We start from the raw sequence: 19,078 nt of genomic DNA on the forward strand, positions 1-19,078 counted from the left end.
CGTGCGTTTCACATCGGACATGCTGCTGCCATGCATACTGTGTGTATATATATATATAAATATATATAAATATATATATGTATATCGTCGTTGTCGGGTGGAAACCTTGTATGTCCAAAACCGTTTGTTCTGTATTTATCATTTTAAAAATGATTTAAACTAGTGGAAACAGCCGATCTACAAGCACACAACGCCTCGCAACGCGAGGCGTTGTGTGCTTGTAGATCTGCTGTTTTCACTACTTTTGTGCGACGGCCTTGTATGATGAAGCAGGCCTTTGCTTTGCGAAAGAATGTACAAATTTGAAACTTGGGGATACGAGGTTTCTGCCCGACAGTGACGATATATATATATATATATATAAATATATCTCTACTCACAGTCACAGAGAGCTGTGTGGCGGCCGCCCCTCCGACACCGTGCTGCGACTGATTCCTCCGATGACGAGAAATCTGCACAGCAAAAACAGAAACGGAGGGGACATGAAGCTGAAGGAGGAAAAGCTCTGTTTTTTTTTGTAACTCGGCAGAGAGGGTGCGAACGGAACCAAATGGACCCGCTGTCCGTTCGTCACATTTGGCAACTCTCTCTCTCTCTCTCTCTCTCTCTCTCTCTCTCTCTCTCTCTCTCTCTCTCTCTCTCTCTCTCAGAGAGAGTTTGCAGCAGCTCACGAGGGAATATTGCATATATTATTACATTGGCCGGTTATAATTATCGTTGCTGTCGTCGGGCAGAAACCTCTTATCTCCATATTTGGTTATTTCGCGTTTTATCGTAAATTAATGCCCTATCAAACAACAGCGTCTCACAACAGCGTCAAAAGTAGCAGATCTACAAGCCCAAGCTTGCAGATCTGCTATTTCTGCTATTTTTTTATTTTATTTTTTTTAATCCTGAAAAGTAACAGTTTTGGACATACAAGGTTTCCACCCGACACAGTTGATATCATTATTAAATATTATATGACAATTTTATGAATTAAAGATTTTTGGATATTATGCGTGCCTCAGATTGTGTTTTTTTCTTATTTCTTCTTTTTTTTCTCCAGTTAATCAGTTCTAGGTGTCTTAAAATGTTTAAAATAGCACAAATAAAATAGTTCCAGGTGCAAAAATAAGGGCCGCAGGCTATATGCATTGGCTTGGTTTGGTTAATGTATTAATTTATGCAGAAGCATTGGAAATGCAATGCAGATAATTAGATGACTGTGTGTACTGTACTGAGTACTGAGGACCGCACCATACTGCTGGACAGTGTTTATTATATTATAATGCGCGTGTGTGTGTGTGTGTGTGTGTGTGTGTGTGTGTGTGTGTGTGTGTGTGTGTGTGTGTGTGTGTGTGTAAAAAAGAAAAAAAAAGAAAATCAGTAGCATTGCTAAAGGCAAACACCTCGCCGGCCAAAATTCCAGGCCCATATTAATTAGGATCAGGACATGATCATTGGGCTTAACGTCCAAATCTTGCAAAAAGATTTATACTAAAAGCGCACTAGTTGTAAATGTTAAAACGGAATAATTGTTTTTGTCTATATATATTTTATATTATATATATACCGGTATATATATATATTCTCAGTTGATAATCCTCCATCTTGAGTGGGAAAATAAACCAGAACAGAATGTGATTGCATTACCGTATTAATGATGATATGATGATTTATTGATGCAATTAACAGATTCATGTGTTTTCTCTAAAAACTGAAATGCGATCACACCGTTCGCACCGTGAGAAGGAATTCATGTCATATTTATGCAGAGTGGAGAGAGCAGACCTACAGTAGGAAAAGAAAAAAAACTGCACATGCAGTCTTAGGAATTAAGTCTCTCTGCACTTTCTGACATTAAACTTTTCTCCTCTGGCACAGTGCTGGGCTGCCCTCTACTGGGCCACATGCAGTACTGCGGGCATGCTGATGATCAGAGGAGAGAGCAAGAGGACTAAGTTCTGATGATCCAGCCTCCAGAACTGACTTTTATTCTGTCTCTGTTTGTTCAACTTGCTAAAATCATCTCTTTTTCACACTGGCCACCTCTAGTGGTGGTGATCGTGGTGCCTATCAACACTAGCATATTATCCTAGTGTTGATTTTTGACAACAAATTTTGATTTAAATGGTAAATGGTGCATTTATATAGCGCTTTTATCCAAGGCGCTTTACATAGATTGTGTGCATTATATTCACCCATTCACGCACACATTCATACACCGGTGGCGGAGGAAACCATGCAAGGCACCAACCTACTCACCAGGGTTCAGAGTCTTGCTCAAGGACTCTTCGACATTAACTCTGGGGGAGCCCGGATTCAAACTGGGAACCCTTCGGGAACCCCTCGTGCTCTAATAATGGTTTCTCTACCCCTGAGCTATGCCGCCCCGATTTAGTTTTAGTCATAGTCTTTTGAATGAAATTCTATTTAATTCCATAATTTAGTAATCTGAAATGTTTTAGTGTTAGTCTAGTTTGAGTCGACTAAATATCATAATATTTTAGTTGACTAAATCTACAGTTGATTTTGACGACAGAAATGTATTTTGGCGAGGCCTTGAAGGCGTCGTGATGGATTTTACACTGCACTCTGAAAATAGCCAATAGCTGAATCTGCCATTTTCAGAACACAACACCAAAGCTCAACCAAACATAAGATAACTTGACTCCTAGTCCTATAGGATCTCTTCTCCACTAGTCCCTCCCTAACATTTTAGTCTAGTTTGTATTTGTTGTCGAAATTGTGAATATATTTAGTCTTAGTTAGAGTTCATCGGTGAAAATAGATCATCAAGATCATACTCCAGCAGTATAAGAGCCATGGGTCAAGAGTGTGACCTAGAACAGGGGTTTTCAAAGCGGGTGACGGGGCACCCTGGGGTGCCGCGACGGCAGTCCAGGGGTGCCCGCAAGATAATTTGATTTATTTGGAATTTATTTGGACACTTGAAAAAATATTTAGTGTCATTTTAAACTTGAAGTACAAAGATATTTTCTGTCAGTTCTAACCAAAATGGCTATTATCTCAACGTTTTCCTCGCAACATAATCACTAAAATATTGTCACTGTCAACAACGCCTCGCGATGCGAGGCGTTGTGTGCTTGTAGATCTGCTGTTTTCACTAGTACATTTTATAGATGATAAATACAAAACGAACGGTTTTGGACATATAAGGTTTCCACCTGACAACGACGATATGCTGTATAAATATAAGGTGCTGGGAGTGAAAATTATAATGTAGGGGTGCCTCGGATTAAAAATATGTTTTCATATATTTTCAAGTTTGGGAACCCCTGCCCTAGAGGGGTGCAGTCGGCAGCGCTGTCGCCTCACTGTTAGAATGTCCTGGGTTCTCTAGGTGGGGTTGGCGAAAGGGCCTTTCTGTGTGGAGTTTGCATGTTCTCCCTGTGTCTCCTAGGGTAGTTTCCCTCACAAAAAAATATGCAGTAATTCTGGTCTCTATACTGCCTCCCCCTGGCGCCTGATGGAGGGGAAAGGAACTGGTTGGAATAACGTGTTCCTTCCACACGCTATGTCCAACTGGGGAAACTCCCCCATGTCAGGTGAAATGAAGCGGCTTGGACTCCTCATACATGGAAAGAAGCATGAGGTCAGCCCGTTGCTCTCCCCCGGTTGGCAGAGGGAGAGTAGCACCCAGGATTACATTAGACAATTGACACCGGGTGAAACTGGGTTTCAAAATCGTATAAAAACAAAATGTGTGACCTAGGCCAAATCACGAGACCATGTGACTTACTGTAGGCGACAAAAAATAAAATGGCCTAAGGCGCTCTACAGACGGACAGCGGTTGCCGCCGGGGCTCCCGCTTGGATCTGCGAGGACCGCGCCGCGGTGATACACTAACACACTCGCTCTTTGAGTAAACGCTGCGCGGTATTTCACAAAGATGAACACAATCCATCTCTCACCGCCCGCGTACGCATGCACAAACGAGCACGCTCGCGGGGATTTTCACGGGACTGCGCCCGCTCGCCTCGCCGCCTCTAAACTTCGCTGCGCGGACGAAATAGCCGCCCGCCTCTCATTGAAAATGAATTACTAGCAGGCGGTGACCGCGTACCGTCTGGAATCCCCTTAGGTCTGAAATAGTTTAGCCTAAAGTCAGGATTACAATTGTGTAAGTCAAATCACAAATTGGCCAAGTAATGTAATCCTCTCATATTACATACAGTAATTGACAGACATGTAATTTCATTTGTAGGTCAATAGTCATATTGCTGTGTACTTTTTTGGGGTGAAATGAAAAAGTGACATCATTAGCAAGGTGACGTGTACCAGTGTCTCCCAACCTGCTTCCAAAACTGTGCCAAACTTCACAACCCTACTCTGTTTGGAGTATACGGTAAAAACGCTGAAAAACGCACAAGTCAAGTGCGTGTGCGTGTGCATGGGTGCACGTGTGGGGTGTTTTTGTCCACTGTAATTAGTGGACAAAAAGGGGGAAAAGTTTTAGCCCTGCTGTCTTAAAGGGGAACTAGGCAAGTCTGTGTGTATACAAACACATTCCGCCTCCCCCTCCCCTCTATGACAGGCATCAAACAGGTAGTTGTCTTTGATGCTTTCATTGATTAGAGAGATCACTAACGAGCACTTGACACTTCTATGGCCCAATGCACAACCCCTTAGAATAGGGGTTTTCAAAGTGGGTGACGGGGCACCCTGGGGTGCCGTGACGGCAGTCCAGGGGTGCCGCGAGATAATTTGATGACATATGGAATTTATTTGGACACTATTTAATATTTAGTGTAATTTTAAACTTGAAGTACAAAGTTATTTTCTGTCAGTTCTAACCAAAATGGCTATTATCTCAACGTTTTCCTCGCAACATAATCACTAAAATATTGTCACTGTCGGGCAGAAACCTTGTATCTCCAAGTTTCAAATGAGAACGTCTTTTGGTAAAGCAAAGCCCTGCTTCATCATACAAGACTGTCGCACAAAATAGTGAAAACAGCCGAACTTGTAGATCTGCTGTTTTCACTAGTTTAGTAGATTTTATAGATGATATATACAAAACGAACGGTTTTGGACATACAAGGTTTCACCCGACAACGACGATATGCTATAAATATAAGGTGCTGGGAGTGAAAATTGTAGGGGTGCCTCGGATTAAAAAAATCACACCCGTGTGAAGTGGAGCTGTGTGTGTGTGTGTGTGTGTGTGTGTGTGTGTGTGTGTGTGTGTGTGTGTGTGGATCATGTGTACCGATTTTTGTGACATTTGAAGAAAATATGTAGGAAAAGGAGCAAAAAGTGTGTTTTGGAGAAAATTCAAGATGGCGGAAAATCTATCATGGCGCAAATGGGCGTGGCCTATATGGGGAGATGCCTCATGACCCAAGGAATCCAGGGAAAAAATATTTTTAATTTTCCGACCTACGGTTCAAGAGTTACAGGCCAAAACGTAAAGTGGGGTGTTATAGCGCCACCATGAGGCCAAATGACACAATTATTTTTTATTTAATCCTTGAAATCATTATGAACCTCCTCTCCAAGTCTTGAAACTGTAGCCCCTGTGGTTTGCGAGAGACAAATAATTGAATGTGAGTTTTTGCGATTCCCATTCTAAGTCAATGGGGAAAATTAATTCACTAATAAATTAATATCAATTAAACTATAGAACCTTTCTCTTAGAAAAGTAATAGCCCACGATTCCCGAGTAAGCCGGTCGATTTGACATATGGCGCGAGTGTTTGGTGGCAAAACTGTGGGACTAGTGGCGTGCCGAAGTTTAGGAAGTTCAGGCTACATACACACAGACACACACACAGACAGACACACAGACCCACACAGCCACGTATAGGGAGCCTGTGCTTCACACAGCTCCAAAAATATTCATGGGGTGCCCTGAGACAAAAAAGTTTGGGAAGCCCTGTCTAGAAGAGGTAGCGATTAAGAGCTCTGTCCAGCTCCCCCTGACAAAACTGTCCCTCCAAGCAAAAAACAGCCAGGCCCAGGGGGATGTGTCTTTCTGCAAGGAAACACCCCAGCACAATAATGTAGTGACTGATAAAGGAAAACAACTGCTAAAAAAAGCTACCTAGTTTCCCTTTAAAATCTGAGTGACAACAGTGAGAACAATTGACCTTTTGTCAGCCTTCTGATTGGTCCCTGACTGGCCAACAAGAAAAATCATTCTCTTTTGCTACCGGGGGCGGAGTTATGCAGTGGGACAAAGTCCACATTCTTCCATTAATATTAATGGCGAGAGTGTAGTTTTAAATTGATATTTATTTATATTTTTATTTTATTTTTTGCTTTGTCATGATAAATAGGAACATTTTGGAACAAAATGGAGTGAATACACAGTGAATATTTGTTGAAATGATAAAAGAAATCACTATATGGATTACTAGTCTTGCATAGACGTCTCCTGCTAGACACTGCGTTGTGCGGTGATGCGCGGTACGGCCACGATGCGGTACGGCGCGGTCATAGCGGTTTCGATGAGTATAATGAATAAGCTTCAACAAACTAGTTCACATGAACGATATCGATGTAACTAAGAGATTCGATTGGTACATATATGTTTTAAAAGGGCAGAATTACAATTAAAATACATTTTATGTTGAGGGCGAGATTATAGTTCCACAACTTCCTGGTCATTGCGAGTCACCCAAGATGCACTGCGCTCTCTCTCTTTCTCTGTCCTCTGCCTGTTTCAGAGGATTAAACTAATTAAAACATGTATTTTCGGGGGAAACCCCCTGTTTTGCTATCTAACTACTGTTCTTTTGTGTTCCTATTTTATTAATATCACGTAGATGTTTTTCTTTTGGTACTTTAAATAGCAATAATGAAGCTATGAAAAGACATGGGTTTGGACTTTTTTCCCATTCACTTCCATTATAAAAATATTCTTCCCTGGCTTTGTCGTCCCACCTAGTAACAGAACGACATGGGGTGGGACTTGACAAAGAGTGAAATGTCTTTGTCACTGAGTCCTACTGTATTCCACATGGGTGAATCGGAATGTCCTCTAGCTGGATTTGAAAAGTTTAAATGAATGAATGAATTAAAATCAAAGAAAATCACAGCTACAGTATACAGCTAGATGTCATCATCCAACTCTCTCTCTTTTATAATAAAGTGGTCCTCGGAGTCGGCAGCAGCGCTCCGTGGACAAACACACAGTTCTTGTTTATGAGAGGAGGAGGAGGAAGGATAACCTTTTGTGTTTTTCATTGCAACGCAATGAAACCTGTGACCGTAATCAACAACAACAGAGCACAGGCTGGCGTGGTGCACTGATGCAACGCTCCGGCAACACTTTTATACGCCTTGCTCTGAATGTTAATGACCGCCGTTCCCCCCGTCTCTACACTACAGGACACCACGGCTGCTTAATTACACACGGTAGCCTCTTGCCAGGCCGCCCTCTGGCCAGAGCTTTATTATTATTATTATTATTACAGGACCGCTATGTCGCAAAAACAAGTGTAGCTGGGTATTGTCTGCGTAATTAGCGAACGGGGGGCAAACGCAACAGCATCGCATGCTGCTGCATCACCTCAAAATACAAGCCGGCGTTGTTCAAACAAAACAAGAAACGTCGCTTCCTTTTTGTCTAAGGACTTGTTACTGTATTTTAGACTGATTTATAATTTGTCATACGATGGTGTCTCGTTGCGTGAAAATAGCCGATCTACAAGCTCACAAAGCCTTTTGAGCTTGTAGATCTGCTTTTTTTCTTTTGCCGGGCCAACGCCGCATGGCGTATGAATCACGAATCCCAACAGATTTCAGCACAAACGTGGGGATGAATTCATTCTACTGTTATGCCACCAAAATGTGGAACGCTCTACCACCAGCCATCAAAAGGTGTGACTCCCTATAATCCTTCAAAACCGCCATGAAATTACAACTGTCTGTAATTTACAAATGCACCTAGACATGTCTTCTAGCTTGCCAAAAGAAATTACCCCCCCCCCCCCCCCCCCCCACACACACACACACACACGGTTTCATTTCAACCACTTTATCCATGTTGGTTATTCAAAAATAGCAGATCTACAAGCTCACAGCACATCACTTTGTGCCACACTGCAAGCTTGTACATCTACTATTTATTTAATAAAAAAGAAAAGAAAAGTTAGAATTATTTCATTATCATTATTATCTTCTCTTCTGGGGGTCCCTACCTGACACAAAACCTTTTCAGATGGGCGGTCCGCAGCCAAATACACATCAATTTGGGGGTCCTTGACCGAGTATTTCAGCTGTGCTAGTGATGCATTTTGCATCATATGATGCATTTTGCATCATCATGCTGCATCATATGATGCAAAACGCATCACTAGCACAGCTGAAATACTAAAATATCTCAAAACACAGATTGAACACAAAGAATAACTCAGGATTGTGTTGATTGTGTCCCAAACAACAATAAAATAAGACCTGGTTGTACCAGAGGTGAAGTGGCCCTTAACATGAAAACGTAAGATGACTGGACCAAAAGGCGTTATTTTTTATATCCCATGATTTTGTAACCCTTTTTTCACCCAGTGCCAATTCCCTCCTAGGCTGTAATCCTAGGAGCTGAGCTCATGTCTCCTTCAATGCATGAGGAGTGTGCATGCTGCTTCTTATCACCTGACAGGGGGGGAGTTTCCCCGGTAGAAAAGTCAGCAGATAGATACATGTAGTCTATAGGAACATGTTTTAAAGGTGATACACCATGCATTTAAAAAGTATTTATGTCATATTGTTTATGTCCCACAAACGTTTTTCAAAAGGTTTGAGGCTAAATTACCACTCCTGAATAGAGAGCCTCTCATTTTTGAATGGCTCTCAGAGCATTTTCAGCTGCAGTACCACCTTTGGCCTGAACTGCGCCACAAATCAAAAATGGCCGTTTATGAGGCCACAAACGGCAGCAAATCTGGACAGCCCGTTTTGAGAACCCGTGGGATGCTTTTAACCTCCACCTTCCCAAAACCAGAGAAAGACACAACGGTCTGAAATGGGACTTTGTGAGGATAGAAGGTGCTAGTGGGACCCCAAAAAAAGGTTTTAAAATAGGAAAAGTGAATTTTCATGGTGTATCACCTTTAAGCACTTTTAAGTACATAAGACTGTATTGTCAGTTTTAATGTTGAATGTTGTTTGTGATGTTATGTTTTTTGTACTCGCACCTTTGGACCAAATTTCCCTGAACGGGATAATAAAGTTTACCTTGACCTTGAAAGTTCCTTTCTCCTCCATCAGGCAACCCGGCTGGCCAGGGGGAGGCAGTATAGAGAGGTACCTGTGAGGGTACCTACCCAAGGGGACATGGGAGGAACATGCAAACTCCACACAGAAAGGCCCTTTCTCCAACACTAGCTTACGGGTTTCACAGCACTAGGGACTTGGACTGGCTCAGGTTAGAATGTACTTACAGGTTGCAGGTCACAGTCCTGCAGCACCAGGGACTTGCTCTGGCTCAGACGCTCCCCGGGACTCTGGGAGCGCTTGATCCTCAGCTGCACAGCGCCCTGCGCCGCCCCAGACAGCTGGTGGGGAAGGATCATGGGCGGCTGCTGCTTCTGCAGGTTGGTAATTCTAGGAAAACACACAGAAAACACCACAGATATAGTGAAAAAGAAAAAGTACTTTACTCTCTGGGAAAGCCGTACGTTTAAAAACAAGAAAGCATCTGTGTCGTTTTAGACGTTGCCATCATAGCAACAGGATTTTAATTTGTTGTACTTTAAAGGGCCACTTCACCTCTGGGACAACCTTATCTTATTGGAGCTGTGTGGAACACAAGCTCCCTATACGTGGCGGTGTGTGTGGGTCTGTCTGTCTGTCTGTCTGTCTGTCTCCGTGTCTGTATGTAGCCTGTGTGGGTCTGTCTGTCTGTCTGTCTGTCTCCGTGTCTGTATGTAGCCTACAGGACCTTTTGTGACCACACGAGGGCGCTGTTGTTCAGGCCAGGCCAGACACACACACACACACACACACACACACACACACACACACACACACACACACACACACACACACACACACACACACACACACACACACACACACACACACACACACACACACACACAGCTCCACTTCGAACAGAGGTTCGATTTTTTTATTGTTGTTTGGGACACGATCTCAAAAAACAGATTGAACGCAAAAAATAACTCAGGATTGTGTTGATCGTGTCCCAAACAACAATAAAATAAGATCGGGTTGTCCCAGAGGTGAAGTGGCCCTTTAAATTCAAACCAACCAGGTATGGCACACCCATATCTCCAACCCTACAACCCCTCCCGTTCACTCAGATCAGCTAACACAGGAACGCTGGCAGAACCTTCGTAAAACATCCGGGACAACACGTCCCAGACTCTTCTCTAGGGATGTGCTGGCCATTGGGAAAAGCGGGACAACTCCCGAACGGCCGGTTCATTCCCGGGCGGTCCAGACCGGCCATTAGGAAAAAATAAAAATAAAATGACGGCCTTCGTTCCATTTTGGGGGCTGGGCGGCCAACAAAGTAAATCGTCACTGTTGGGCAGAAACCTCGTATCTCCAAGTTTCAAATGTGTAATTTGAGCCCTGCTTCATCACACAAAAGTAGTGAAAACAGCAGATCTACAAGCACAAAACGCCTTATGAGGCGTTGTGTGCTTGTAGATTGGCTGTTTTCACTAGTTTAAATAATTTTTAAAATGATGAATCCAAAACAAACAGTTTTGGACATACAAGGTTTCACTCGACAACAACGAAATATAACTCATGTAATTGGCCCACTGGCTTGTCACTTGTCATGATCTGAAATGGCAAATCTTTGAGTAGCAGCAGCGCTATAGAGAGATATCTCTCTCTATAGCGCGCAATGAGGGCCTCTCCAACTCTTTTTCCCGGGCTGAATCAGGGGCCCAGTACGTCCCTGCTCTTCTCCATTCTGGCTCCCAAACTGGGGAATGTACTCCTTACCACGAACTGTGGAACGAGTCCTCATAGACCTTATTCACACCGCGGCCATCTTGGATCACATGACTTCCTGGGATGGCAGCCTGCATTACAAACCATTGTGGACAATGGAGCCATGGTCCCAAGATATGAGTTCTGTTCAACCAATTTCTTTTGACCAAATCGACAAATGGGCAGATGATAACATCAACATCCCCAAAAGGATTAAATAGAAGGGTACATCCACACTATTCATGGTAGTTAGGTTGCAGTGTTACTCTGTACAAAGACTTGCTACAGTATCTGTGCAGACTAGTGGTTGCTCTGCCATCATATAGTTAATATTACTGTATTGTTATTTCTGCATAGAACAATCTAACAACTTAATAGTTAATATGATGGTGGAGCAAGCACTGCACAGATAGCAAGTCTTTGTACACAGTAAGGTTGCAACCTAACTTACCCTGAATATCAGGATGTAATCAATCCTGTTACTGTAGTGTAGCCCTTCTATTTAATCGTTTTGGGGATGTTGATGTTGTCATCTGCCCATTTGTCAATTTGGTAAAAATAAATTGGTTGAACAGAACTCATATTTTGGGACCATGGCTCCACTGTTCACAATGGTTTGTAATGCAGGCTGCTATCCCAGGAAGTCATGTGATCCAAGATGGCCGCGGTGTGAATAGGGTCTATTGCAATGAGAACTGCATAAAAACAATCTTCCGACCGTAATCTGAAGACTGACCTTAGCCTGTAGCACGTATAGATACAGTAGCATGGTATGTAGACAGATGTCAGGACATGACCTGACCTGGCTTCTTATAGTGTGTATGGGTTTTATTTGATTTTTGATTTTATTGGTGTAACGTGTAAGATTTCTTGGTTATTCTACTGTAAGACGGTTTACCTATGCTTCTAGATGACTATTTCTATGCATTTGGTGTTCTATCTGTCTGTCATTCAATGTTATATGAGATACAAAAAGGTTTCCTATGTAAATAAGCTGAATGGCTTTCTTGGCTCTCCTTTGAGTTGACCGTGTACCAGTGAACTGTACCTTTCACAATGCAATCCTCTATTAAATACTTCAATCAATCAAGATTGCCTTGTGCTGTCCTTGCTTATTGTGAATCTGGATTAAGAGCACCTGCTAAAGGCCTAAATTGATATTAAAATAAAATAGAAGCTTTTCTGAAAACTAGTTAGGATTTATAAGGTGTTTTTTTAAAAACCCATTATGGACGGGAACACATCTTTGTGTTTTTACTCTTCAGGACGGGAACACATTTTTGTGTTGTTGTTGCTATATAGCAACACAATTGTTTTTGTCATTTTTGAATAAATATTAGTTTTTCTGAGAACTTAGGTCAGGATTTATAAGGCATTTTTAAAATCGGCCTCAGTTCTAAATGGGTTTTTAAGAACTTTTTGACGAGTGTCTTTATTCCTGCAGCGTTGTGTGACACACACATGCAGAGAGGTTTCAGCCTTTTGTCATTTAAGCACTAGAACCCCAGCATGCCTATTCTGGGGGGAACGTTCGGCAGAAAATAGCCGATCTATCAGCTATTTGTGGTGAAAGGTTTTGGTGTTGAGTGAAAAAGCAGCGTACCACATGCAGTTGCAACTCAGGTCTGTTTCACTGTAAGTATATTTGTATGGGTCCCTTAGTTTTTTTTTTTTTCTTTTTCGTTTCCAACATTTTGTTAATTTTTCTTTTTAATTCAAAATATTTTCATGTTTTGAAAAACAAAATTCAATGTTTTTTTTTCCAGTAATTTCATGAATAAATCAAAGAAAAATATGAGAAACAACATGAATTAGAACACAAAAAAAGGAGTGAAAATAGCTGATCTACAAGCTCACAACATGGTGCGAAGCGACTCGTTGTGAGCTTATAGAGCTGCTGTTTTCACTAGTTTGGGTCGCGGGCAAACATCTAATTTCTGTTTTGAGTCTCAAGCTAAAAAAGTTTGGGAACCACTGCTCTATACCCTGGTCAAGCACTTAAAACCAATATACTTAGTTACCGGAGTGCCCCAAGGGTGTATACTAGGCCCCTAGTTTTATCCCCCCTCTATACACTAAATATCTTCACCAAAAATAGCTAATCTACAAGCTCATTAGTCATAACACAAAGCAACGCCACACGTTGTGAGCTTTTAAATCATTTTCGATGATTTCTTTTGTTCATGTTATTGTTGCTGCTGGGCAGAAACCTTGTATCTCCATATTTCAAACTTTGTCCATTTTCTTTTCCTGGAAGTGTTAGCTACACGAAAGTAGTGAAAATAGCCGATCTACATGAAGCTCACAGTGGGTCGCATGATCTTGCATCGTTGTCTATTTTCTCTCAGTGAAAGTGAAAGTAGTTACAGTAAGTCTCTGTAGGCCTATAAGTTGTTTCTATGAATATTGAACCAAGGAAAAGTAATAACAAGAGCTTGTGATTAAATAATATCTGCATTGGATCCAATTCCCCTCCATTTCCTGCAAAGTAACAGTTGCAGACAAAATCATAAAACCTGTTGATGGAACAATATGCTGTTCATACACATAATATGATATTATCTGAAAGGGAAATATGCCATTATTTTATGCTTTAACTATTGAAAAATAGCAGATGTACAAGCTCACAGCACGGCACCGAGTGCCGCGCTGTGAGCTTGTATAGATCTGCTATTTTTGAAAAATCGTGACAATTTCAGTTTTGACCCGATTCTATAAGTGTCTTTTGAATCCTTCTAAGGCTTTTTGAAAAACCTATGTTTCTATGTCAGCAATCTGGCCAGCCATCGTCAAAGAAAAGGTCCTTTTCACTTAACTGGAGCTCAGTTAGCCTGTTCTTGAGAGACTGCTATGTCAGTGGTTCTCAAACCTTTTTATGTGAAGGACCCCCAAAATTATGTTTATTTGGCCACGGTCCCGCATCTCGAAAGGTCTCCACCCAACAGCAACGAACGAGGTGCTGACAAAATCATAAAACCTGTGGATGGAATAATATGCTGTTCATACACATAATAGGATATTATCTGAAAGGGGAATACTGTATGCCAGTGGTGGAAAAAAGTTGAAGTATAAAATACTGCAATGCAGAAACACTCAAGTTACAAGTAAAAGTCTGTGATCAAAATTGACTTGAGTATAAAGTACAAAAGTAATGGCATCAACATATAACTTAACCCATTTAGGCCTTGGATAATTGAATGCTTTAACCAGTGAAAAATAGCAGATATACAAACTCACAGCGCGGCACTGATCTTCTATCTTTGAAAAAGTTCTATACATGTGTGCAAATCTTTGAATATATGTATTTTTTAAGCGAACGTTTGTAACTCAAATTTTGCTTCTGGGGGGTCCCTGGAACTAGATATTTTGAGATGGAGGTCCGTGGCCAAATAAATATAATTTTGGGGGTCCTTCACATGAAAAGGTTTGAGAACCACTGACATAGTAGTCTCTCAAGAACAGACTAACTAAGTGAAAAGGACCTTTTCTTTGACGATGGCAGGCCAGATTGCTGACATAGAATCATAGGGTTTTTCAAAAAACCTTAGAAGGATCCAAAAGACACTTATAGAATCGGGTCAAAATTTGAATTTTCACAATAAAAAAAAAAATAGCAGATCTACAACCTCACAGCGCGGCACTCGGTGCCGCGCTGTGAGCTTGTATATCTGCTATTTTTCAATAGTTAAAGCATAAAATAATGATACACTATAATGTGTACCCCGTTCTAAATGGGTCAAAGTACCAAAAGTAAAAATACTCATTATGCAGAATGTCCTGTTCCACAAGGTGCCATTACATATGGCACCTTAAGTTGTGGAACAGGACATTCTAAATAAAATATTATCTATATCAGGGGTCTTCAATGTTTTCAGGCCAAGGACCCCTTAGTTGAGAGAGAGATGAAGCAGGGACCCCCACAACCTGTTCATAGATTCCATATAGTTTCATCGTTTGACAGCACAATCATCAGTGTATTTTGGATTCATGTCAATTTGTGTTTTCAGATATTTGACCACTTGAACCGTCAATACTTAATAAACTTGACCTTTTACTCTGTACTTAGTCTGCTCTTTTTCCCCTCTACACCAAACCTCTTTGCCGAAAATAGCAGATCTACAAGCTCTCAACGCCTTGCAGCGCGAGGCGTTGTGAGCTTGTCGATCTGCTATTTTCGGCAAAGGTACTCAGAATATGGACGCTATAGGGTTCAAGTGGTTAATATAAAAAAGGAGAAAACGAAATGTTCTATCACTCAAAGATTTGGAGGACCCCCTGTAGCAACTCTGAGGACCCCCTAGGGGTCCCGGACCCCCTGTTGAAGACCCCTGATCTATATTATAAAATATATTCAAATATATTTGAAGATAGCAGATCTACAAGCTCACAGTCACAACGTGTCAGTTTGTAATAATAATTCAAGTCTACAAAGTAACTAAAGTTTTAAAATGATTGTAGTGGAGAAAAATACAATATTATCCTCTGAGATGTTAGTGGGGTAGAAGTAAAAGTATGGAAAATTGTAAATACTCCACTAAAGTAAACGTACCACAACATTGCAGTTACTTGAGTATTACTTTCCACCACTGGAATATGCCAACTAGGGCTGTCACGATTTTGACATTTTACATGACGATTAATTGTCACTCAAATAATTGCGATTAACGATTTAATTGTGTTTTTGTCGTTGACAATCACATTCCTGTTTGGCTTGTAGGCTTTGAAGTTGCACATGGCAGATATGACACATAACCTGAATATAAAGAGATTACTGACATATTTGACAACTTTATACTTGAAAAAGAACATTGATAGTGGAAATAGCCGATCTACAAGCTCACAACGCGTCACAATGCGACACGCTGTGAGCTTGTAGATCGGCTATTTCCACTATTTTTGACTTAAAAAAAATATATATGAACATTTTTCAACATGGAAACGATTATGACGATTATGAAAAATAATCGCGAATATGTAAAATAATTGCGATTATCTAATAATTGCGATTATCTAATAATTGCGACAGCCCTAATGCCAACAGCTTTTTGGTAGGCTATACATGTTGGCAAGATGTCTGTGGGTTCCTGTTGTCTCCTTGCCTCACAAACGTTGCGTCACTTTCCTCTTTCTGCAAGTTCTGTTCGTCAATAACAAAAGACAAACTGTGACACACATTCCTGCCACTGAGGACGGCTTATTTATACATGTCTTGTTCTAATCACTTCCGATAAAAAACAATACGGCATATCCCCGAAATACAAAAAGCTTGATGAATACAGAAATCCTACTCCTGTTCTCTCCAACAAAATGTGATTACGGGTAATCATCATAACAAGTGTGACTTGTTAGATATTCAAATTAGAAAACGGCTCAGCGACAGGAAGCCAGCTGAAATCCTCCAGACAACGGAAACCGAGGTGGTGCATGCACGACGGAAGGCTCATCGTAGTGTCGTCTCTCTCTCTCCTTCAAACGTTAGTGAATATTAAACCAAAAATGCATAGCAATGCATATATACTGTAAGACTGTATAATCCTTACATATCCTACACTGCAGGGCTGAACCAGAGCAGAGTCAACTAAGGCCCTGTAACGAAAACTCAGCTAATACAGTGGAAAGAAATTGAACTGTTCTCTCATAAACCACAATATACTGCTACATATATAACTACAGTACGTGTCTTAAGGGTCATTTACACTGAGCACTATAACTATGACTATATATTGTTTCAAGTGGATGGCAGAGTTAACACCAACCATAAAAATAAAAATAAAAAATACAATGGTGAACAATATACTATAGTTACCTCTATCTCTAGTTATAGTGCTCAGAATGGCACTTAAAGGACAACTTTGCTTTTTTACAACAAGGGTTCATATTTTAGATAGTAATTAGAGAAAAAAAGATGACTGTTAAAATGTTTTCATTTACTTCTTTCTTCTTTACCGCAATCTTTCATGGGCAGATGTGACTTATGGGAGCTGGTGTGAATAGTAAAAAATAAATTGCTGGCTTATTGTGTCTAATAAAGACATATTCAGCCACTTGTACGCATGCCCCCAACCACTGAAATCAAAATACTAAAATCGCTAAAACAATAGAAAGCAGTAAATGAAAACATTTTAACACCCATCTTTTCTTTTCTCTAATAACAATCTAAAATCTGAACCCTTGTTGTAAAAAAACAAAGTTGTCCTTTAAGTGACTATTTAGTCATTCGGTCAATCCCCAATTCCACACAGGATTGTAGAAAAAGCCCTACACTGTTTTGGATACATACTGTAGCCCACTGTATAATATTAAACAATGCCAACTTCACCTGCGATCAGACATTCAGCGGGCATACTGTATGCCGCCATACAGTGTAATGTGTAAATCACGGCTGGGTATGGTCACAGACAAGAAATTGCAGAGCCAGCAAAAAAACGGTAACACCTTTTAACCTCCCCACCCTCGCCATCCCAAGTAAAAGGTCTTCAAATTGAGTGGTTGTTTTAATATGGCCTCTTACCTTGTCCCTGCCATCACTCTAACAGTCGCAAGCAACACAAACAGAAGAAAGACAGAGGGAGAGCACAAGTCTCGGAAGTTAGAGGAAGTAATGTTTCGTCACGTGGGGGGTTTCTCAAACCACTGTCTCTCTCGTTCAGTGTAACAGTTGGTGCGAGTCGAGCGTCTTTCTGCACTCTCTCCATTTCCTGACCCCAGACACCAAGACAGAGTGTGTTTATGAGCGAAACAATTCTCCTTACGTCACAGCACAGCAGACATTTTGTGCGGGAGGCAGATTAAGTAATTGTAGATTACAGTGGTTCTCAAACATTTTCATGTCAAGGACCCCCCAAATTGATATGTATTTGGCTGTGGACCTCCTGAAGTCTGGAACCCCAGAAGAGAAGATTTGTGTTAAAGAGGTGGTGCCATAGTGTCATAGTGACGGACAGGATCTGGTGACTTTCATACTAAGTAGCGACCATCAGGGATCTCCATATATGGGGCTATATCCTATATCCCTCTGCTGAGCTGGGATGAGGTGATGTCAGAACATGTCTGCTATATTGTGATGTCATTTTGATGTCAAAAGAGTGACAAAGAGTAGTGACAAATTAATGAGGGATTTTGAGTGACAAATGAATTAGGGATTTTGAGTGACGCACAGGTTCTGGTGGCTTTCATACTAAATTTCAATAAATGGATGAAGCGGTTAACATGATTGTAATGCTGTATTAACTTCCACCTGGAACCCCCCACCCCCGGACCCCTGGGGGTCCCCGACCCCACTTTGAGAACCCCTGCTGTAGAAGCACCGTTGCAGAGTCCAGGGACATTAATTGCGCATCAAAACAAGCATGGGGAGTTGGGGTTCAGGAGAGCGACAGTGGTTTTCCACTTCCCCTTTTCAATTACACGCGTGGGCAAAACAACTCAGCCACCAAGTACCATTTAGAATGGTCTGCATTGTTTATGTTGGCATTTTGATTGACACATTTTTTCCGAGGCAGTCTTGGGGTCACACCCTTTTGGTTAAGGCAACAATGAGAAGTAAAGAGAGGGGGAAAATAAATACATTTGTAAAATGACTTCAGTGATGTAATGTCGAAGAAACTGACAAGAAATTCTCTGACTTGAAATATGGTTATGATGGATTTTGAGCTAGCTGTGACATGTCTACCACCATGATACCCATCCATCAAGATAATTCAAACATGTTCTTTTGAACTAAAGCAGGCATTGACACTAAGGCTTGCCCACCTGCCCCCGGCAGGTAAATAAAACGTCAGGGCAGGTGAAGTTGGCTTTCAGGTTGCCCGACAGGGCAAGTGCTCATTTGAGAGGGGACACAAATGTCTATAAACACAACACGAGATATCTGTCTAAACACCTGAACGTGGCCAGAGTGCTCTGTCTTCTGCTCTGTGGAATGTAAAATAAGAGCACTGCTTACCTATAATGTGCTGTTTTTACTGTTGCTACATTTAAAAATATACAATAACAAGTGTGAAACCATAGAAATATTCAATCATAGCTTAAGTATTTGGTATTTGGATTTGGAGGTAGTGAGGTATGACATTTTATCGCACAGCCCCAGAAAGTAAAGAAATAAGTGTTAAATTGAGCGGTAATTAAAATCGTACCTATCATTTTATAATGGACGATTTACTT

At 41.2% G+C, this 19,078-nt stretch overlaps 1 protein-coding gene across 1 annotated transcript in view; it reads right to left on the reverse strand.

Moving 5' to 3' along the window:
- The window catches only part of arhgap15 (Rho GTPase activating protein 15), a gene marked incomplete at its 3' end in the record, with an annotated part of 160,563 nt that extends 143,107 nt beyond the window's left edge, over nt 1–17,456 (reverse strand). The window contains exons 1-3 of the mRNA XM_080752939.1: nt 17,427–17,456; nt 9,391–9,553; nt 381–452 (exon numbers count right to left, since the gene is read on the reverse strand). Coding sequence (XP_080609065.1) covers nt 381–452; nt 9,391–9,553; nt 17,427–17,440 — 249 coding nt within the window. The 5' untranslated portion in view covers nt 17,441–17,456. The remainder of the gene's footprint in view (nt 1–380; nt 453–9,390; nt 9,554–17,426) is intronic.
- Nucleotides 17,457–19,078: the final 1,622 nt, after the last annotated feature.

Source organism: Nannobrachium achirus (assembly GCF_963921795.1).
Source record: "Nannobrachium achirus genome assembly, chromosome: 22".
NCBI lineage: Eukaryota > Metazoa > Chordata > Actinopteri > Myctophiformes > Myctophidae > Nannobrachium > Nannobrachium achirus.